The sequence below is a fragment of the Amyelois transitella genome, chromosome 6, assembly GCF_032362555.1.
Source record: "Amyelois transitella isolate CPQ chromosome 6, ilAmyTran1.1, whole genome shotgun sequence".
Lineage (NCBI taxonomy): Eukaryota > Metazoa > Arthropoda > Insecta > Lepidoptera > Pyralidae > Amyelois > Amyelois transitella.
In genome coordinates this window covers 7,777,964-7,800,866 of record NC_083509.1, presented here as the reverse complement: position 1 = coordinate 7,800,866, position 22,903 = coordinate 7,777,964, and the positions used below count along the sequence as shown (strand labels likewise).

At 34.1% G+C, this 22,903-nt stretch overlaps 5 protein-coding genes across 9 annotated transcripts; 2 read left to right on the top strand and 3 right to left on the bottom strand.

Moving 5' to 3' along the window:
* Window positions 1-1,478: 1,478 nt before the first annotated feature.
* On the bottom strand, window positions 1,479-8,729 carry LOC106131204 (histidine--tRNA ligase, cytoplasmic). Of its 2 annotated transcripts, XM_060944873.1 has the most exons (9): window positions 8,444-8,729; window positions 8,072-8,335; window positions 7,090-7,302; window positions 6,101-6,322; window positions 5,599-5,805; window positions 3,321-3,615; window positions 2,981-3,081; window positions 2,545-2,727; window positions 1,479-2,233 (listed from the first exon to the last, which is right to left on the bottom strand). In XM_060944873.1, exons 1-9 carry the CDS (start codon window positions 8,540-8,542, stop codon window positions 1,988-1,990), a joined length of 1,830 nt encoding a protein of 609 aa, XP_060800856.1. In that variant the 5' UTR covers window positions 8,543-8,729; the 3' UTR covers window positions 1,479-1,987. The 2 variants fall into 2 exon arrangements, with proteins under 2 accessions (XP_060800856.1, XP_060800855.1); XM_060944872.1 differs by lacking the exons at window positions 1,479-2,233; window positions 8,072-8,335 and having other exon boundaries at window positions 2,512-2,727.
* A 429-nt stretch (window positions 8,730-9,158) lies between these two features.
* On the top strand, window positions 9,159-12,718 carry LOC106131205 (vacuolar protein-sorting-associated protein 36). Its single transcript, XM_013330215.2, has 7 exons — window positions 9,159-9,360; window positions 9,921-10,116; window positions 10,448-10,806; window positions 11,072-11,236; window positions 11,451-11,551; window positions 11,833-11,947; window positions 12,172-12,718. The coding sequence occupies exons 1-7, from the start codon at window positions 9,265-9,267 to the stop codon at window positions 12,343-12,345; spliced, it is 1,206 nt and encodes a 401-aa protein (XP_013185669.2). The 5' UTR covers window positions 9,159-9,264; the 3' UTR covers window positions 12,346-12,718.
* Window positions 12,719-13,991: 1,273 nt separating this feature from the next.
* On the bottom strand, window positions 13,992-15,174 carry LOC106131206 (piRNA biogenesis protein EXD1). The gene is made up of 3 exons (XM_013330216.2): window positions 14,587-15,174; window positions 14,386-14,502; window positions 13,992-14,277 (listed from the first exon to the last, which is right to left on the bottom strand). Exons 1-3 carry the CDS (start codon window positions 15,172-15,174, stop codon window positions 14,032-14,034), a joined length of 951 nt encoding a protein of 316 aa, XP_013185670.1. The 3' UTR covers window positions 13,992-14,031.
* Window positions 15,175-15,197: 23 nt separating this feature from the next.
* Window positions 15,198-15,701, bottom strand: LOC106131208 (vacuolar ATPase assembly integral membrane protein VMA21 homolog). The gene is made up of 2 exons (XM_013330217.2): window positions 15,523-15,701; window positions 15,198-15,437 (listed from the first exon to the last, which is right to left on the bottom strand). Exons 1-2 carry the CDS (start codon window positions 15,544-15,546, stop codon window positions 15,198-15,200), a joined length of 264 nt encoding a protein of 87 aa, XP_013185671.1. The 5' UTR covers window positions 15,547-15,701.
* A 608-nt stretch (window positions 15,702-16,309) lies between these two features.
* LOC106131166 (uncharacterized) lies at window positions 16,310-22,539 on the top strand. 4 transcript variants are annotated; one of them, XM_060944551.1, is made up of 9 exons: window positions 18,841-18,973; window positions 19,017-19,048; window positions 19,932-20,060; window positions 20,282-20,371; window positions 20,455-20,555; window positions 20,771-20,882; window positions 21,454-21,540; window positions 21,620-21,718; window positions 21,815-22,539. In XM_060944551.1, the coding sequence occupies exons 3-9, from the start codon at window positions 20,004-20,006 to the stop codon at window positions 22,124-22,126; spliced, it is 858 nt and encodes a 285-aa protein (XP_060800534.1). In that variant the 5' UTR covers window positions 18,841-18,973; window positions 19,017-19,048; window positions 19,932-20,003; the 3' UTR covers window positions 22,127-22,539. The 4 variants fall into 4 exon arrangements, with proteins under 4 accessions (XP_060800536.1, XP_013185621.2, XP_060800534.1 ...); XM_060944552.1 differs by lacking the exon at window positions 18,841-18,973 and adding an exon at window positions 19,195-19,365 and having other exon boundaries at window positions 19,003-19,048; XM_060944553.1 differs by lacking the exons at window positions 18,841-18,973; window positions 19,017-19,048 and adding an exon at window positions 16,310-16,432.
* Window positions 22,540-22,903: the final 364 nt, after the last annotated feature.

The following is a 22,903-nucleotide window of genomic DNA, read 5'->3' as shown; positions in this document are numbered from 1 at the left end:
AGTAACTATCTAAGGTACTGTACTGAATCCTGTATACAGGGTCAACCATTGTTAAATTTCCGGCCTTTGTATCGACAACCCGATCAGTGAGTGAAGTGCTTTATTTGACATTCCCTCTATATAGGCTAGGTCAATGTTATGTACTATGCTAAACTATTATGTATAGAAACCTCAAATATACTAGATATATGTCATCATTCATCTTGCACCTCAAATCATGAGTTTTAGCTTCAATGTTAATAAAAAAACCTACTCGGTTTCAAATACGGTATGAAATTTCTGTTTTTTATTCTGATTTCTATGGTGACACAAAAAATAAATTTTTCGAGTCCTTTTTCCGTTTGTGCTGTTTGACCATTATCCCTACTCCGAAATTACAGGATACCTATCAACAGGCCGAAAGTAACAACACCAGAAAGTAAATTTAAAAGTTATTTAGTTTATATCTCAAGTGACCATAGATACGAAGGGATTATAGTGTGTCACCAGTCATTAGGAATAGTAGAGTGGAAGGAACTAACATGTCAACCACATGTGCATAAATGTTAGGTTTATTCCACTTTGGTCACCTGGGTGAAATAAGATAAAACTGACGAAAAATTGGACCCATTCCAGTGGAATCTGAACTCATATTCCGATTTCTTTAATCCGGCACCTTAGAAAATATGGTTTGTGATATAAATAGAAGATAAACATTACTTAGGAAACTTTTTATTATTACTAAAAAATCACGCATATACAAATATTTATTTACGCAGAATAGTTTTAATTTTAAGTATACCATGTCGTTTTTTTTCACGCAACTATAACATAATTATGTTATAGTTGAGTGAAAAATTTTATTTACGGTTGTAAATAAAATTATCTATTAATAAATAACAAAAACAAAACCATTTCCTTTAAAGATATTCGTTATATCGGCAAAAAAAATAAAGAATAAGATTTAGATCTTTGAGGTACTACAATCACTGGAATCTTATCACACATAAATAATAATGTTAACCTTGTGAAAATAATTATAACTATAAAAGAGTGGAAAACTTGCGAATTCAGTTATGCAGTTAAAAAAAGATAGAGTACCTATTTAAATCTTTTGAGTAATAAAATTTAATTTCAATCAAAATGTCCGTTATTCGGTTATGTTTTTTTTTTTATTTATAAACCAAGTATAGTAACTAAAAGAGAAAAAGATAATTAATAATACATACATACATACATATCATCACGTCTATATCCCTTACGGGGTAGACAGAGCCAACAGTCTTGAAAAGACTGAAAGGCCACGTTCAGCTATTTGGCTTAATGATAGAATTGAGATTCAAATAGTGACAGGTTGCTAGCCTGTCGCCTAAAAAAGAATCCCTTGTTTGTAAGCCTATCCCTTAGTCGCCTTTTACGACATCCATGGGAAAGAGATGGAGTGGTCCTATTCTTTTTTTTTATTGGTGCCGGGAACCACACATAATTAATAATTAATATATCAAAGATGTAATGAATAAATTACTTAGGTTTTTATAAAAATTACCACTGACAAACTTGAAAAATAAATGCCTAATACTGATTACGAAATGGTTTAAAATCAGCGAGGATATCACATCTTGTTTCATTTGTATAATACATTCATCAGGTAAGCCTTTTTACACAATGCGATTTTTAACGTATGATAATCTGCGATCGTGAGCGATTTTCAGTAAACCTATCATTCAAATAGATAATTTATTTGTAAAGGGGTTAGTTAGTTTTCAAAATGATTTTATTCTTCCTTTCATTTACTGGTAAATAAGATCGCCTTTTGCTGCTATATTTTTAATACATGATTGCGAATTTGCTGTAATTTATTGTGGCGCAATTTTATTGCAACTATTTGTTATTGTATTGTCAATAAAAGAAGTTTAACATGATCTTGCACCCTAAAGTTGTAACATACGATAAACAACGCATTGTATAACCAGTCTTTATATGTAATAAAAGAAACAAGTATACAAAATCAAACGCGTGATGGTGTCGGGCCATTCGTCTCTTTCTTATCCAACGCAGCTATCCTTGTCTTCAACTCCTGAGCAAGGTTTTCTCTCGGCACTTCTTCTTCTTGTCTCGTTTGGATATTTCGAATCTTAACCACGCCTCGTTTTAACTCAGACTCGCCGAGAACAACTGCTAAAGGGATTCCATTATCTTCGCAGTGCTGGAGTTGATTTAGCATTTTAGGGTTTTTCTTGTATGATTGCTCCGTCTGAAATTATGTTATTTATATAAGCTTTATTACACTTTAAAATGAATTTAATACCAAATGGCATTCTCTAGCAGTCAAACTAAATATATGAGTTTCTTTTTTATTGGATGAAAGATAATTGTCATGGCTTTGAGGCGCCACAGACCAGAATTTAAGACCACGATCGTCTGATTGCTGTCTAGCAGTAAGAGTCATGCCTTTTTTTGGAGGAGTAGGCAGAGACTTTAACTTTCCACTTATAACCATCCCTGCATTTTTCTTTGGCTTCAACCACATTATTACACTACCACATATTAGTAGTTTGTTCTTACCTTGATACCAGCATTCCAAAGTTCTGCGCATATCTTCATCCTCTCCTCAAGGAAGTTCTTCTGAGCAGACGCAACATAAACATCTACTTCGTTGGTGCGCACGCGCATCTCGCCCGCCGCTAGCTTGGCTTCTAATACCGAAAATATTCGCTCTACGCCGATACTAACGCCCACGCATGGAACCTGAAATAGTAACATATATATATCACGTCTTCATACCTTACAGGATAGACAGAACTGATTACCTCAGCTACGGAGTAATGATGGCAGTAGGATCAGGAGAGTTTGCTAAAAATATTCCCAAATTTTTAAGCCTTTCCCATGATTTACTTATACAATCTGTGCAGTGAAGCATACTAATTCTTAACTACCAGACCAGCATTCTTTTAATCATTGCATAATATTCAGAGAATTATATTCTCCAGTAATTACCAACCTGTTTGCTTTTAGAGTCGAACATGCCAACGAGGTTATCATATCTCCCACCGCCAGCGATGGAGCCTACAGTCTGCTCCTCATTTCCAACTTTTATTGGCTCTGAAAAGGAAACACTTAAATCAAAAACAATTCCACAGAAATTAATAATAATAAAATTATTTCATGGCCAAAATTCAGACGTTAATTGGATGGATGATATTATTCAATTATTATTTCTGTTGTAATTGGCAGAATGAAGAGAAAATATGTTTCTCTTATTTTCTCAGATATGACCTCCTAGCTACTAGCTTTCACAAAATTATTTACTTTGAAATTAAGCATGACTAAATAGTATTCACCTGTTAAAACAGCTTCATAAATAACTCCAGTATAATAATCCAGTCCTCTAGCTAAACTCAAATCAAACAGTATCTTATCCTTAATGCCAAAGAGTTCACAATACTCCAATAATAACTTGACTCCGTTGATTCCTTCAATAGCCGCTTTATTCTTAGACAGCTTTTCATCTTGTAACAGTTTCTCGATAAGTTCTGTGCTGCCATTCAAACGCACATACTCGCCTATTCTGTCGGCCGCATCGGGCGATATACCTTTCTCGTTTATCATCTCCGCTCTCACTTCTTCCCATGGAGACTGAAAATTTGAAAATTAAATTATTTACATTCAGTCAGAAAAGTATCGGGAATGGATTATTTATTTATGGTTCCAAATTCAAATTTTTGTTTTTTTTGTTGTTGTTAGATTGGCACAACTGTTTTTCATTTTGGCGCGGAGTTTGAGTTGCATCTGTTGTTTACATTAAATACAGTGCTATTTTTAGTTATATCATATCTAGTGTGTATTGCTAATTTCATAATGGATAAAAACATCGAACAAAGAGTTTGTCTTAAATTTTGCATTGCCAATGGAATATCGTGTTCGGAGTCACTGAAAATGTTACAGAAGGCTTACGGTGAATCGACTTTATCAAAAACTCGTGCTTATGAGTGGTACAAAGCGTTCAAAAGCGGTCGAGATGTGATGGAAGATTTGCCTCGCTCTGGTAGGCCACCAACGTCTGCAACTGAAGTTAACATTGCAAAAGTGAAGGAAATAGTGACTGAAAATCCTCATTCAACTTTGAGAGAGATAGCCACCGAACTTTCTGTATCTCACGAGTCGATCCGTACCATTTTAACTAATAATTTGGGTATGAAACATGTTGCCGCTCGGCTAGTCCCAAAAGACCTGAATTTTTTTCAAAAACTCAATCGCATGAGAGTCGCTGAGGACATGCTAGAACGAGTCAATTCCGACCCAACATTCATGAAACGCATTGTTACTGGTGACGAGACGTGGGTTTACGAGTTTGACATGCAAACTAGTCAACAAGCTTCGGAGTGGCGCCTTCCAACTGAACCGAAACCGAAAAAACCACGCCAAAGTCGTTCAAAAGTCAAAGTCATGTTGACTGTTTTCTTTGACTATCGCGGTGTTGTGCACTCGGAATTCTTGCCGGAAGGTCAAACGGTAAATAAGGAATATTATTTGAGTGTTATGCGGCGTTTAAGAGAGCAAATCCGACGAAAAAGGCCAGATTTGTGGAAAGAAAATTCTTGGATTTTGCACCATGATAATGCACCTTCGCACAAGGCCATCATTGTGAACGAATTTTTAACCAAACACTCAACAAATACCATCGAGCAACCACCATATTCACCAGATATGGCTCCAGCCGACTTTTTTCTTTTTCCTAAACTCAAATTACCACTTCGTGGCACCCGTTTTCAATCGGTAGAAGACATAAAAGAGAATTCGCGGCGAGAACTGACCTCAATTCCGGAAACAGCGTTTAAAAAATGTTTTGATGATTGGATTATTCGTTGGCGTAAATGTATCGTTTCTAAAGGAGCATATTTTGAAGGTGATAAAATAAATTTGGTTGAATAACAAACAGTTTGTGTATTATTGATCTTTTCCTGCTACTTTCTTGACAGAGTAGTACTTAAATAATAACACTAATGATTTTTCTCACTTCAGTTCTTTATATGTAGAGTGATAAGACCATTAATTAGAACTTTAATTTTAACGTTAATGCTGTTCAAGATAACTGTGGAAAAAATGTATGTTGTTTTGTATGTATGTATGTATATGTTTGTTTGCGATTACTTTCGAACCGTTAATGGTCTAGTATAATTTTGTAATTTTTAAGGTTCGCGGTGATAAACTAGTTTATTTGCATTAAAAGAGGTTGAACACATAATAATTATTATGTGGCCTTATTTATTTTATAGCTACTAAATATCTGCTTCCGTAGCAAAGCACGCGCGTAGCCATTTGTCGCGTTTAAGTATCGCTATTTCGCTTTTTATTATAACGTCAAAGGAACGGTGATAGTTTGTAGCATGATTTAAATGGCGTCGGGGGCTGTAACACTTTTTGTTGTCGTGCTAATGAAAAGTTACGCTCGACTGAACGTTATACTTAAAATCTTTACTCTACTATTTCATAAAAAGCGCAATAAAACAAGGAGAAACGAATTTCGTGAAACTAAGGCAGTGGGGAGATGTTTGCCTTTGTTCAATAAATTCTAAAAATAAAATAACATAAATTTAGAATTGGTGTGAAGGTGGTTACCTTATCCAGCTTATCTACTGTAGAACAAGTTGTTCGGAATTGGTCTGCAGGCACACCGCATGCTTCAAACATGCCATCCAGCAGACGCCTGTGATTGATCTTCAACACATACTTCCCGATGTCTAAAGTGTCCAGAATCTCTGTCACCACTTTTAGGCACTCTGCATCGGGAACCATGGGATCATATTGACCAGCAATGTCAAAATCCTGAAACAGTATGATATTCTAGTAAATGTCTTGTCTGTATGGTGTTTAGTAGGATTCAAGACACATAAAAAACACGAAACGCGATGCTAGATTCTAAGACGCATAAACGCAAACTTCCCCATGTTCATTAGTCTTCTGTAATAGCTTTTGAGCTGACCCTTATCTTACATACCTCCTTATAAGTAATTTATCATTATCACACCTGAAGCATATACGTATTTAAACCCATTTTTCATCATTTATGGAATTAAGATTACCTACTGAAAATAAGATAACAAATTAAGATTTTACTTACACACTGATAGAACTCTCTGTATCTGCCTCTTGTCATAGCCGGGTTGTCCCGCCTGTACACCTTAGCAATGTGGTATCTCTTCAAGGTGGAAATCTTGCTCATAGCCAGGTAGCGGGCTAGGGGCACCGTCAGGTCATATCTCAGGGACAAAATCTCACCTCCTTGGTCTTTCAAGTCATAAATTAATTTGGAATCCTCACCATACTTTCCAGTTAGCACTTCCTGGAATATTCAACAAATTTTTTAACAAATTTACTTAATGACATAAATTGTGGTTATCTTATTGTAGAAGAAAAGAAAATAATAATATTAATATTTATAGTAATTGTCGACCCCTTGTTTTAAACTACGAAAAAAATTGCATATAATGTAATTGAAACTTTATTAATTTAATTCTCAGAGGACAAAATTTACATATCAAGATGACCATGATACACCAAATAGAAGCAGGGTTATCACTTATAAAGGACCTTTGTAATAAATCAACACTACACATATTTACAAATTACTTTATATAATTATTATGATGACATTGAAGACGGCCATGCCATTTGACTCTATACTTAAAAAAGTTAAACTTTATCTTTAAAGTAGAAAAATACATATTTTTTAAATTTAATAAATAAATATATACGGAACATGTTACTCAGATCAAGTTAGCCTGGAAGTTCGAGACTTGTGTTAGGAGATACTAACTCAACAATACTATATTGTATAATAAATACTTATATAGATACCCGAAACCGCCGAGCTTGCATGAAGAGAGTTATGAATGTGGATGAAGCAAAGGAAGTATGCAGGGATCATGGCAAGTGGAAAGAGGTAGTCTCTGCCTACCCCTCCGGGAAAGAGGCGTGATTTTATGTATGTATGTATAGATAAACATCCAAGACCCAGGCCAATCAGAAAAAGTTCTTTTCTCATCATGACCTGGCCGGGACTCGAACCCTTTTTTAATTTCAATCATGATTATATAAGATTTTTTTTACCCTTAATTCAAAAACTGGTGTGTCTATACACTCTGCTCCATGTTTCTTGAATACTGTAATTATTTTCTGAAGGACATTATTTCTTATAGTCATCTGCTGAGGATTATAATCCCGGGTTCCTTTTGGTGTTTTGAGAGTGAACTTTTGTGGAGCAACATCTTCAGGACTTAACTGGGCTTTCAAAGCCAGTAATTTTGCAACCTCTTCTTTGATCTGAAACATTAAACAATATGATAACAATAGTCTTATTTGGATAATCTGCCTTACTTAACAATGCTATTGTTAGTTTGGGTTTACTGGCCAATAATAAATCTTAACTATGCTAAAACTCTAATTGGATTTTGATTTTATTAAACACATGCACAGTGGAATGTAAAAAATCCAGCCAGTCAGCTAAGACTAATTTTAATTATAGTTTTTTGCAATTGAGTGTGGACAATATGTGGAGTTTAACATTCCCTTTTCCTTGTATTTACAGTGAGCAGTGCAAATTCCGCAGCATACAATTCACACTTTAATAAAAAAGAAAAAACCAAAATACAAGTCAAAAATATTAAAAACAATAATTCTACAAGCTCTACCTTCCAATACCTTGTAACTAAGTGTTGTTGAAATACCCCTAAGAGAGCGGCCTTTGCACAAAAAATTGCACAAGTGTATTGCTGTTGCATGGTTTTTTGCAAGCATTGCCACTCTGAACGACATGCTTCAACAATTTGTCCAAAAGCAAATCCAAACAAATGATTCCTTGTCACCACTGCAGAACATCAATTCAGAACCGGAAAAAAATCAAAAAATTTAACTGTCAGATGAAATTTTATAACTTACTAAGCAAATTCAATGATTTTGTTGTTATCCTTCCAGAACTGATGATGTGGTGACGAAAGAACCATATGTGAAATTTCTACATAAATACAGGCTGGTGTACCAACTGGGATGTGCAAATAATAATTTTTACAATAACATTGGTACAAGAACCAACCTGTTCATCAAGTGATTTCTTATTCTCCTTATAAATACACTTTGGCATTACATTTTTATCGAATAACTTAATCTCAGACTCATTAAAACTCCGCATATGGTACCACCATCTCCTGATATACTTATAATTTTCGAAATCTATGTTGTTCCCTAAACTTTTGTGTAATTCAATATCACAATCACTAGGCATGTAGCCGCAGACGTAACTATACTGAGACATGAGTTTGTCTATTTCGCCAAGATCATAATATTTTATCTCCTTTCCCTATAACATGTAAAATTTAGGTTATGCTACATGATGCAATTTAACGTGTAACCTTGAATTAGAATAAGAAACCTAGACATTTCTAACAAGATACACAATTTTACTAACCTTCTCATTAGATTCTTTTGCCAATTTCAATTTCCTGACGAGATCTCCTTGATCTTTAATTTTTTGCAACAATAACTCTTGAGACTCAGCCATGTTCATAGAACAATACACAATCAGAAAACGCGTCCGTATCTCAAAGTAAGTAAGTAAAAGCGCTCCAGTGTCAGAGGTAATTGCAGCTTGCTTAGCCTTTCGTAATACCTTTCATTTTCTCGTTTCACTATAGATTGCAAGTTGCAAGCATGCAATAGACACCATGCATGGTGACAGGAATCAAGATGACGGATGACAGCAACAGACACGAGACGACAACCAAATGTCATGTTGACATGACGTTTCGTTTGTCAAGTAGCCAAGGAATAACATGTAAGTCTTTGTGCGGAAGCGGATAAATCTTAAATGGGTGAACAGATTTTAGGGAGATATAGAGAAACTACTAGCTGTGGTAGTTGGTATATACTAAGTACTGGAAGAGAATATTGTCTTCGAGTATATAATTCTGTGCCCAGTTAAGTCTCGCGATTCTTAACTTTAGTTCGCTGGCCATGCTACCGAACTAAAGTTAAGCAGTTTAGTTCGGTGGCATGGCCATGTTTCAGTATTTCTAATATTTATAATATTGCTATGGCCAAACCTCTGAAATCCAGGCGTCGTTTGCCGATATACTACACTACACTAAAAAAACAAATGTCAATGATGCCTTGCCATTGCCATTGACAAATATGACAATAAATTTTAAAATTTTATATTGATGAATTATTTTGTTATTAGCAGAAAAAAATATTTTTAATTGAGTTTAAATAACTGATGGGTATATTAAAATGGATAGATTTGAATATATAGATGCCAGATTATTTGACGGCGAAAGTTACATCAAACGGGACAAAAACGTAAAAATTTATGACGGTGAAGATAAGGTAAATTTTAGATGGAAAATTGTATATGTAAGCTTATAGATATTGTATATAGACAGAGCCCATAGTCACAAAACTAGGACTTTGGATAGAGCGGAATTGAGATTTAGACATAGTGACAATTTCTTACTACCGCTCAACTCTTTACCCGAAATTCTCTTGGGAAAGAATTCAGTCAGATTCCTCGCTAAGGAGGTCTAACGCACCTAACTTCTAGGTGCATTAGACCTCCTTAGCGAGGATATCTGACTGAATTCTTTCCCAAGAGAATTTCGGGTAATCCTCTGATTGCACCCTATAATTATCTAAAGTTTGCAAAGTTTCAAATTTAAAGTTTGGGTTATACATTAATGCATCATCCAACTTCATATTTGAAATACTTAACCTCATATTTGATTGAAGTCAGTCAATCACAGTACATAGTATAATAATGAATGATTTACTGCATAATCACAACATATTCTTTTGTGCAATCACCCTTCTATAGTTTGCTGGACCTGAATAGTAATTCTAAGCTCAGACTGGTGCCTTTATGTGTAAAATTGATAATTTCTTAATTTCAGACACAATATGTGGATGGAGAAGTTGTGTTAACAACTCACCGTATACTTTGGGGCAAACCAGGAGACATACCAAGGGGAAATGTATGTTTATCCCTTCATTTGTTCTATGTATTCTGCTTGGAAGAAGAAAGCAGTGGGGTTTTTGGTTTCCGTGGACCTAAACGTATAATACTTCATTTGGGACCAGCCCTTCCAGGTATGTTTAATTTGAAAATGCTTACAAAAATATATGTTAGGGCTAGGTTTTTAAATTAATTGCTTTTACAATAATATATTCACTTCAAAAAATACTGTTGCCAAGTTTGATGTTTTCATTCCTGATGTTAAAAGTATATCTGTTACAGCATATAGAATATTATTTTGCTGAAGGCAGCATGAATGTGCTACTTTATTTAAAGTAGGGAAAGATTCATCAAAATTTATATAAGGCTGTTTGTCTGACATTAACTTTTTCGGTATTTAAAATTGTTATCAAAATTTACCCATACACATCTTTGTACCATAGTTATATTTTTTTACTATTTTAGGAAAACGACCTGGTCCTGCTGTAGTCAGTCCGTACCATTTCATAAAACTGTCATTCAAAGATGGGATAGACCCCACTTTTTATAAGGCATTAAGTGATGCTGTATCAGCGAAAGCCTGGGAGAGACAAAGTCCATCATCACCTTCAAGCTTAACAAGTCCTACTTCTTCTCCTAAACCTTCAGTAGCACCTATTAATTCTAAAATAAGATCTGGAATTGTGGGAATAGAAAGAAGTATTGAAGAACAGCACAGGGCTACGGACAAGAGTATTACTGTTGCATTTCAAGATCTGACAAAGCTAATGGAAAAGGCAAAAGATATGGTTGCCATATCAAAAAATATTTCAACAAAAATAAGGGTAATTTTTATCTTCCATTTTTGAGTACAATTGAGTAGATTTATTTGGTTTCATTGGTTAAAAAATATTATTCTTCTTCAGCCTGTTTTATCCAATGCTGAATGAAAAACTCTAGAAAAACACAACATACTTTCTTTTTCAAAATATTATTACACGAAACTTATCTGGGAACTCAGTACAGTAGTGACTATTTTGATCCATATTTTGTTCTAACTTAAGTATTTTTTTATTAATCTAATAATTATACCTACAAAATGACTTGCAGGAAAAGCAAGGTGATATATCAGAAGATGACACGGTCCGGTTCAAATCATACCTAATGAGTCTAGGTATAGATGACCCTGTGACGAGGGATGCATTCAGATCAGACTCTGAGTATTACATGGGGCTGTCTCAACAGATCTCTGATATGATGGTAGCAGTGTTAATGGTAAGGACTGTAAGGTATCTTTATGTTGGGATCTGTATTTGATCTCCAGACATTGAATACACATTTTAATTGAGCCCTTAGCGGGTACTATGGAATTGCCTATACTTTTGTATATTAAATAAATTTTTAGACGTATTCTTGAAAAATGCGCTTTTTATCTCGTTTCGTTGTGAACTAACCCAAATTAAGATTGTCAGTTTTTTTTCCCTTCCAGGAATGTGGTGGCATAATGTCGTTAGCAGATGTTTGGTGTAGGGTAAATAGGGCAAGAGGATTAGAGCTAATATCTCCTGAGGATCTTTTGAATGCTTGCAAGTAAGTTTTATAATATTTATTTTACAATGTTTGCAGCTTGCAAATTTTTTTTTATACCCATAGCACAAGTCTCTGATTTTTTCTCCTATAGAAGATTGTGATTGAGATATGTATTTCTATTGCTTTGATAGAATATGTGTGCTGAATGTACAATGAACTGCATATACAGTTACCCTGAATGGATTTGTATGACACAGTAATAGAGGCTAAATTGGGAAACAAAAAAAGAATTTGCAGTACCTATATCACACAAAATTGTAAAACCCTCTCATTTTTAACAGGTTATTGCAAACTATTGGAGCACCAATGTCATTGAGAAAATTTCCAAGCGGAGCATGTGTGCTGCAACTGAATAGCCATAGAGATGAAGAAGTAGCAAAGACTACTAGTCAATTGGTATGGAAACATATAATTTATTATTTGCTTTAAAAGATAAGTTTTAAAGGATTAAGTATGTAGTGCCAATATTTTCAATTGAAATGGTATAACAAATTCTTATTTTAAACTATGCTGTAATTGACCTTTACAGCATAGTTTAAAATTAGAATCTGTCAAAATAAAAAAAATTCAAATCATTGAAAGTTCCAGTAAATAAATAATGTGTTTTTGTTTATTTCCAGCTTGAAGAGAATGGTTTCCTGACACCGGTGAAGCTGTCTCAAATCGCCAGCGTGTCCGTCCTCCTTGCACGAGAACGTCTCTTCACCACAGAACGCCTTGGTCTCGCTTGCCGCGACGAATCAATAGAGGGTCTAGCTTTTTATCCAAATCTTTTTCTGAATCCGCCCGCGTAGTGTTTATTTTTTAATTATGACTTCACAGCACAGAAACTGCTGGCGGCTAGCGTGACGTACTAAACTCTGTGATGTGAAGGCATATTCATATAAACAAGAGTCGATAATCGAAATTATGGAAACTCATGGGCATGTTGGACTAATAGTCCAGCGGATGTGATATTTTCCAAACTATAATATCCATTATTACTTTTATCTACACTTAATCATTCATCATCAGATTTATTATTTAGGAATTCGCTAGATTATAAAAAATTATTGGCAGTTATTCAAGTGGAATTGCCTACTCTGAAACATTATAATTGATGTGTGGTGTAAATAATTCAAAGCTGCTAAGAGCATAGGTTAAGATTGTTAAGTAATAAATATTTTAAGCAGATAACTTCGATTTATTTAAGCAAAGCTTCCTAACATCACAAAAGCTTTTTTAAACATTACATCTGATCATACCTCATGTAAACCGTCTCACAAAATATCTCATTCCCTTACATTTTACAATATGCTGCATTGCATTACATAAAGAAGATAAAAAAATATTATTGCCTCCACATAATTGTTTACACATGATTATACAAAAAGTTGGTAGGGCCTACTATTATCCTTAACTTCCTGATAAAAGTAACAATATCAGGTGTCAGTTAGTGTGTGAAATCTATAATGATCTCCAAATATTTTTAAGTTATATTGAATTCAATTCAAAAAGGTAGATTTTGTTAGTTTTTCAATATTGAATTAGTTGAGTACACATGACGCGTATACTTCATTGACATATAATAATACCATTCTTGAGATTCTGACCGAAACTTTATGTATGTATGTATGAAATGTGATTATAGCAAATATACATTGTATACATATAGTATAGAGACGTGATTATAGAATATCAAAAAGCATTAATTACAATAGAAAGTTTTCATAACATCTACTTGTATAAAAAAATGTGATATAATAGTACCTACATACATATGTATCACATTTTTTAAAGTGAATAGTACAATGTTTTTGTAACTTCAATAAGAATTTATAAAAATATTTCTTTCCTTTTATTGCACAAAAATGTACTTATAATTGAAGATGGACTTTAATTAGGATGCAACTTATGGCACTTCCTGCTAGTCACGAAACAACATTATATCAAACCATTTGTATGTATCTATATTTTTTATTGGTACAAAATTCAATCTTATTATAATTCATAATTACCTATATAAGCATACATTTAAACCAATAAGTGTTTAATTTTGTTTTATATGTTGAGCAAGTCTACATACTAAGTATTCTTTGCTTTATTAAAATAGAAATGGGACCAATAAACATACAGATTTCTTAGTGTAAAAAGAGATAAGCCTACAAAATCATTGCATTATTGAACATGATTGTATTTTACTTCTGCCTTACTTTCATAATACAAAGGCAAAAAATTAAGCTACTCTTGTTCAAAATCAACAAAAAAAATTATAAACAGTTGTTGTTATTGTTTTTAGATACCATACCTTGAAACAAAAGTACCCATATTGGATATCACCCACATTTAAGTCCTTCCTTGTTGACTAGGTACCGGATCAATCAAACTTACTGATTTGTCTGATTTGGCATCAATTTAAAAAAGCATGAAAAGAAAAGAAGCAAATGAAAAAAAAAACAACTTATTTCTACAATTTTATTAAGTGGAATGTGCCACATATATTAATACTCGATTGCACTTTTAAAGTCCTTTGGTATCTGATGATCTTTTCCACTTGACAATTCCCAAGCTTTGAAGTCATCACAGGAACGGAGACTCTCAACAAAACATTCCACACCACGGACAAATGGTAAAGACATTTCATCATTGATAATTTCTGAAAGGCGATGTAAAAAGGCTATGTTCTTTGCTAAGGTCTCTTTGATCTTTACTGATAATGGACGTTTAGTGCATTCAACGATATCCAGCTGAAAGTAAAATGATTTTATTAATACTCTTGTATTAAAGTGTACTTGTTTTCAACATGTCAAGAGCTAAAGTAATTAGGAAAGAAATTAAAGGATCCCAAAACTAACTTTTTCATCATCTATGTTCAGTTTGAGGCCAAGGTAAGAATTCAAACACTGAGACAAAGTTTTCACTTCACTGGGTAAGCAGCCTTTTTTATTTTTTGTGATTATTAAGTCTCCCACCTGTAAATAAAAAATGGAAATAGGTTTTTTGGCAAAAAATAATTAATATTTTAATAAAATAACTAAATGTGAAAGTTATCATACCTGGGTATCGAATACATATTTCAGTTTCACATTATGCTTATGATATAAACAATCAGCTATCTTCCGACAGTCATGAACAATCTTTTTAGGAGTTTCACTCTCAAGCAGCTTCTTAAGGCCTGCATCAAAGGCATGGTATTGCATCACTTGAATATCAAATATGTAAATTTGTTGAGGGGTTGCCATCAAAATAAAGGGCATCTTTGATTTTCTTCCCATAGATGCCCCATCAGTACTAAGAGCAATATAATTATATTCATTCAAATCTTTTATTGCTTCATGAAAAGAACTGTCCACTTGATTTATGAAGATGTACTTTTTAGATGTCTTTATTATTTCTTCACAATCTTTTTGTGATATTTTCAAGTGTTTTTGTTCATCTGTTTCTTGCAATTTGACTATATTCCGTATTTCAGAGTTATAATAATGACAAACACCTTCAGTTAGATCAGTCTGTGGTAGCTCCTTTACATTGTACAAAGATATCTTAGACTTATCACTAGTCATGCCGTAAAATCTACCCTCAATTACTTCGAAATTTTTCGTGTGAACTTGCAAAAGTTCTCCTTTCATGTACAGACTGTCCATTTTAAATGTGATATTATTATATTTTAATCCTTTTTGGTCGCCTTTGAAGGCTCGGCTTCTGCATATGCCCGGTAAATATATAAGCCTAGAGCGAAATGTAATACCAGAACCGCAACAACAGCAGAATAAACACTGCTGGTAACAGGTGCTAACTGTAGTCCATCAAAAACTATTTTTGACGAGAAAAATGCAAGCACTGGTAAAACAATAATCACGACGCAGTATTTAATTACCGTTTGAAAGACCTGGAAGTCCGGCAATTCCTGAAACAGAAATTGATTGATGCAGACAGAAATGAAGTAAGCTAAGTATAGTATAAATTGTTACGATAAATTTGTAAAAACTTACATTTGCTCGACCTTCAATCATCATAAAATAAGATAAAATAAAAACTAAAACTAGTTAATAATAATCAGCGATCATTAACTGCACAGAAAGTTTTCAGATCAGAAGACCATTAAAATTCAAAGATTTCCGATCCAACACATAGGTACAGCTCAATCAAAAAGTCAAGCAATCAAATCGATTTGTTGAGACGTCCAGTGTTGCCAAATGTCTCTAAAAAAAGCGCGCTAATTCGTGATTTTAATGCAACTATACCGCAATAATAAAAATTTGTTAATTTTCATGTGAAAAATCTTTTATTCACAAAATAAATGGTCAATAACGTTTCGAATGACCTAACTTTATCGCTACAAATTTTAAAACTCGTACTATATGTGACACGAATGTAAATAACCTCTTAGAGCAACAATTTTGGACACATCATTCTAAAACACAACCCTCAACATTTGAGTTGCGGTCTAATTTTTATTCTGAATACAGAAACTTGTACTCTTGTGAGCATACACAGTTCTAATGCATGTGTTGCGTTGGAAAATTTCAAGGCGACTATGACAAAAAAGCTGCCAGGAAATTTTCAAATTCAAGAGAGAAACATCCGTATATACGACTCGTATAATTTTTTAAATTTGGTCACTGATGTAAAAAAAGACGCTACTTCTAATGCTAATAGAGCTAAGTTGGCAGCACTGGACAAGCAAGATGTAGGCGTGGATGTCAAAGCTGTCAAATTGACAATTTGCTTTTGGAAATCACGTGACGTTGACAGAATAGCAACATTGACCTCAATGGGCCTTAACTTGCCTCTATTCGAGAATGGACAATGGGAATATTCATCTTCCCTCTCTTACTATACCGGAGAGTTTAAATAGAGAGAGAGAGAGGGACATAAATCTCGTTAGCGTTTATGATTCCGGTAAGAAAGTGTTTATCAGGTTACGCGTTTTTCTATGCCGTTCAAAAAATTTAAAATTTCATGGAAAATTGCTACTTAGAATTTCAATTTATTTCACTTATGACAATAAAATTACGTCTCGAATTGAGAGTTAAATTGGAATTTCTTATTATAAACTTTTAATAACTTTTGCTGACAATTGTATTTTTTATTTATTTTGTTTCTTTGAACACTGATATTATTGTTACGGAATCGTTTGCCCGGTAGACCCTGCAGCTCTCCCTGTTCCCAAAAATGCCCCTAATTAGCGGCAGGAATAAATAAAATATAGAAGATTGCAAAATACGGTCTTTACTTCCACTGACAAACAAGAACACACAAAAAAAACACTATTCAAAAAATGACATAAAAAATAAAGAAATATTTCGAAACAATCTCCTTGGTCATCCCCAACATACTCCCCGCCTTGATGGTCGAAGGAGCATCAAAAATTATGACTTAAACAACATACATACTCCCCGCGCCTTGATGGTCATCAACAATTATGATTTAAACAATAAATCTAGATGGTACCCTCACTAGACGGCCTGAGCGTGTGGTTTGTTGTTTATAAGGGCAAGGCTCGAACTTTTTCTTTAACTCTTTGTCATTCTTTGTTGGTGACATAAAGTTCTGGGCTTGTGAAACCTCCGGAGGATACAGACGTTGTAACGGCCTTAATCTAACTCTTCGAGACGCTACTCTACCCTCATTGTCAGAACCCGGTATTATCTTAAGTACTGGTTTTGCGCCAATCAGTTTCACTGCATCTGTTGTCATTAACGATAGCTGAGCTCCTGAATCCAATAGTTCTCTTACTACCATGTTATCATTGCAGATGTCAAACTTACTCGTCTGAAGCAAGACTGTTGTATTTGACGCCGTATTCAGTAGAGTGCTTTGGTCTTGGGTGTTGGTGTTTTCTTTATTTATCGATGTGCACATTATGGGATAGTGCCGTTTTTCGCACACCACACATTTCGGAAACTTCCTGCATCTTCTTGCGAAGTGACCAATTTTGAGACAAATATGACATGCCTTCTTTTTGTTTAGGTATTCTTTCTTATTCTCTATATTCATCTTTATAGGTATTCTGCATTCAGAGCTACTGTGTGTAGTTTTTCCACACCAAACACACTCTACATTATCTTTCTCTCTCTGAAAACGTGATTTAACCTTTTCGGCTTCACTAGCAACAGTGAGGAAAGAGGCTGATGGCACGGTATCAGGATTATTTAAATTACCTTTTGCCATGTATATTCGTTCTTCTGATTCAACTTCCTTTTTCAAAAAATCTAAAATTTTGGTCAATTCATTGTCACCTAAAGCATTCAAAAGAGATCGATTCCAAGCTCTGATGATGTCATCAGGTAGTGTTGATTCTACCATAGGGTAAAGAAATGCTGCGTACTTATCTTGAGTCACGCCCAATGTTTCTAAAGATAAAATTTGGGTCATTAGTTGGTCATATAATGATCGCAATGATATTCCCTTTCCTTTGGACGACACTAATTTTAAAAGCTCTCTCACATAGTATTGAATGATAATATCATCTTTTCCAAATCTCTCTTTCAGTTGCTGAATAGCTTTCGGGTAATTCGGAGCCGATGGAGGGAAACTCTCTACCAAATCTCTAGCACTGCATCCTTTTTCGATACTTTGTATCAAATATTGGAATTTATCGCTGTCATCCAACTCTTCATCCAAATGAATTTTTTGAAATTGCGTCCAAAATTGCAACCATTTTTTCACCGTTCCATCAAACTTTGGTAATTCTAATTTTGGAAGCTTAAGTCTACCTCCTTTTTTAGAGCCAGATGCCGATCCAGTCACGGATTGATGCTCACACTCATTTTTCTTGTATAATTGTTCAATTTTATATTTGATCTGATGGAACTCACTTGAGTACGCGTCGTCCGACTCCATGTCGTATTCGAAAAAATTTTCATCGCGCTCTGGCTCGTCAAGCCAGACGGACATAATTTTATTCTGTAACTCAGACAACTCAGCGAATAATTCTTTTAATTTATTAAACTCCGGAATTGCTCTATCAGAATCATCAGATTGCAAAAAATTTAGAATTTTGTTTTTTACCAATGTGAACCTCCTCCTTGTTATTTTTCTGTTCGCAAGAAGGCGATCCATTTTTTTTAAGTCACGGTCGCCACTTATGTTACGGAATCGTTTGCCCGGTAGACCCTGCAGCTCTCCCTGTTCCCAAAAATGCCCCTAATTAGCGGCAGGAATAAATAAAATATAGAAGATTGCAAAATACGGTCTTTACTTCCACTGACAAACAAGAACACACAAAAAAAACACTATTCAAAAAATGACATAAAAAATAAAGAAATATTTCGAAACAATCTCCTTGGTCATCCCCAACAATTATGATATTAAAGACTATTTACGAACGTTACGGAGGTCTGACGGGAGCCGCCTCGTGTTAAAGCCTGACTTTTCCAATTCAGGATTCATGGTCAAAGGCATACCCCGGGCTCCCCTCTAGTGATGAGGATACAACCGGGACTACATAGGTACATACATAGTTACATACATAGTTACATACATTTTGAATACTTGATACTTATACCTTAAACGGTAAGTACGTTTTATAATGGTTCTTTTCTGTCTATAATTATTATAATGAGGAAGAATATCTGTTTTTAACCCCCCATGGTAAAAGAGGGGTATTATAAGTTTTACAAACGGATGAAACTATGTATTTCAATTTTTTTTTTATAAAGGGTGACTTACGTACTAGTGTCCTTAGACTTGTTTGGACAAAATTGGTTAAGCCGTTTAAAGTGGTGAATGAAGACTGAATATCGGCGAATATACTCGAATGAAAGCGCAATGGTAGAGCAAAGCGCTTTGCTATCTTGGGAGCACTTCTTGTTGCGTTGTGCACTTTTTGTGTAAGTAAAAAATATCAAACTCTGGTCGAGTGACCTGACCGAAAATTCACTTACATGAATGTGTATTGTCATGTTCATGTAGGTACATTAAAAATAAACTTATACATAATCATGTGTCTTTAGCCTTTACAGGGTAGACAAAACCTGTGATTAAATTAGTAAAAGATTGCTAGTTCATTGCCTAGAAGAAGAATCACAAATTTATTGACATTTATCTTGATTAAATTCTTTAATTTGCAAACACTTATCTATGGTATTAAATTATTTAAATAAAATATGTTTTTAAACTTTACATAAAGATTTTATTTGTAGAAACCATTTTTGGACCCTGTATGATATTATACACGTATACTAGATGCAGTTTACATTTCCGGTAGCCATTGCTTGTGATTTCGAACAATAATTTCATATAATAGATAATGTCCCATTGTAGATATAGTACCTATAATAATAAACATACATAAATAAAAATTACAACATTTGCACTACAAAATTGGACCTAGTTAGGTACTTAATCATACAGTGATAAATTGCTCTGAATTTGAAAGTGCAAATTTGTTTTTTAGTAACCGATGGCCACTGCCTGCATCGCACGTAACGTTTTTATGGGAGCTTTAAATAGTATTTTATAAAATAAAATGACTAGTTGCATTCATTACATTCATACTCTTTGCATTTATCTTGTGCTAACCATAGTAAGTATAATTTTATAAAATTATTACGATAAAAAAAGAAATTATCCGAACAGTATTTTATGATTTGTATTTTATGTTATTTTATAAATCTAAAAGCTTATTTGTTTACATACTAATTACACTCTAGAAAGGAAGCGGTTTTTTAAGAAAATTTTTTCGTTCTACTTCCACACAGATTTTAAAATCAAATTTTTCCTTAACATATTTTTTATTATTCACAGATCGGACTAAATGGAACTTTTTTAGACCTAAATCAATTACAAACTAATATATTACAATGGAAGAACCAAAATTTTCAAAATTTTAGTGAGGTCGGTCACATTACTTATTTATAAATGAATAAAATAAGATTTTAATATTAAATGGAAACCATTTTTTAATTTCTTTGTTTTAGATAGGTGTAGGCACGAATGGAATATTTGACTTAAGCGACGTTAAAACGAAAATCTTACAATGGAAAACTCAGAAGTTAGCTGCTCTTTGCCCCTCCAACGGGTAAGGCATCTACATATACCTAATATGTAGGTAGGTATTACAGTAATTGAAGTGATTTTGCAACAGTAATTAAGTATTATGATTTGTTTAGGCATCACAAAATCGTTAAATTGAAATACGTTTTGTGTAGTATGTGTGTCAGTGGTTCCTAGTCATATCCTTGTGATTTAAGAAGAATTCCAGATATTTACAGAATCTTTTTATTCATTTTACAGGCCGCAATTACAGAATTTGTTGAACATTGTGTGCAGCACAGCTCAGCCTACTAATGTTACTTTGAGAGATGGATGTATCAACTGTTTCACCAGAGTTACTTCTATGCCGGAGGTTTTTGCCAATTTTATGATACTGAATATCTATACTAATATTCTAAATGTCGGTACTTGGTATTTGTAGGGAGAGCGATGATTCGGGCTCAAACGCCACAAAGAAAAGACTTCCGCCAGACAATTTATTTCTTTTCAGTTTTGCCAAGGGGGTCGCTCCATGGGTACATGCAGGTTTAGTCTCTTTTTGTGTCAAATTTCAATTCAGTATTTTTATCTTTATTAATTACAAACTAAAGTAATACCTAATGTTTTCTCTTTTGGTCATCGTTCTCACATTTGTGCAAGTTGTGTCCTTCCAGGAGAGTTGCCTTGAGGTTCAACCATGAGCACGATCTTGGAGTGGGTTCGTCAAGACATTACACAAAGCGGCTCCGTTTTACCTAACTCACGAAACCAGCAGGGGAGTCTAATTACCTTACTAACTCAGCTTGGTTCGTGGTTGTTCCCTGAAGATGTTCTCAGTAATAAAATGAGAAATATTCGTATTCACGTGTATAAGTATAATATTAGTTATACAATATTAATTTTGCAAAATTTTATTCACACAATTTCAAAATACTTTGTTTCAGGGGCCTCAAGAATTAACTGCACTGGGTGCATGTGCGACACAGTACTTCGTGAATACTTCCTATGCTGGGTGTGCTACCGCATTGGTTGTGAGTGCATTTGATGATTTTCTAGAAATCTTAACTTGCACTTGGGCTTTAATATGAAATGTTTTTTCTTAACTTTTAGGCTCTATCGACATCGGCTTTAAATGTCCAACCGTCTGGTTGTTTCATGGGCTATTGTGATTTTGTGCGCTGTCTTAGAAGAACAAACTCCATTAATTTGGTGAGAATAAAAATTAACTTAAGAAATCCCATCTGATAAAATTATATTATTCTGAAATTGTGTTTACATATATACCATCTAAAATTGTATTTTCAGATTACTCAATGTACGAGAGAAGCAAGAACAGGAGTTAACATAACTTTAGATGCCGATAATGTTCGATTTTTTACTAATGTAACATCGTGTATATTAGCGAAGTCAAGGTGCGGTACTTTTAATCCAATGACTGGCGAACCCCAAGTCCCAGGATATTCATCATCAGGAGTAAGGATCAGCAATGCTTTACAGTTTTCTAGTACTGGTGAATTGAGAATATTAGCATTTCCAGCTAGTACACCAGTGATAAATTCGTTTTGTACTTCTTCAAATAATTTAACACAAAATAGCTGGCTTGCAAATGACTGCTGACGTGAAAATAAGTACGGCAGTATTTAATTGGTATGTCTAAGTAGGAGCAGTCTTTGAAGTATTGAAAAGGTAAAGATGTGCAGAATGCTGGCGCAGTGGTTGTATTCTGGGTACCGGGTTTGATACCCACGTCGTCATGGTTTACCTAAATTCAACATAGTTACATATAATAATGTCTTTATTCCTAACGGGGTAGATAGAGTCAACCATCTAGAAAAGACTGGAAAGCCATGTCCAGCTATATGAAAGCTGCATGGCTAATTAAAAATAGTACCAGGTTGCTAGCCCAACACTTAAAATAAGGAATCTAAAACGAACTTTCTCATTAATTTCGTATGGTAACTAAATGGACTTGTGTAGGGTAGGTATTCTAAGCTACTTATTGAATTATTTTTCGGTTCCGTGATCAGATCAGCACCACTCCGTAAAATGTCACAATTTTTTTTACCGTTTTATACATATGCTGAAACTAAATAAAATCTTTTAAATAAACAAAATACCTTATTTCGTTTCTATATTACCTTCAAAGTTTACATGGTCACCTTTTACTTTTGAATTTTGCGTTAAGCCTGTTTACACGTAAGTATAAAGTGATCCCTCCCGCACCGCGCGCCCTTTCTATCTACATAGAAAAATTAAAAGCCACATAATAGAAAATTAATGTTTGGTAGATCAAGTTCGTCCTTGTTTGTCCTTACATTCTAGCAACATGGGCTTCCGATCCGAGTCCTTACCGTACTTAAACAATAAATTGAAAAAATTATTGCCCTCAGTTAT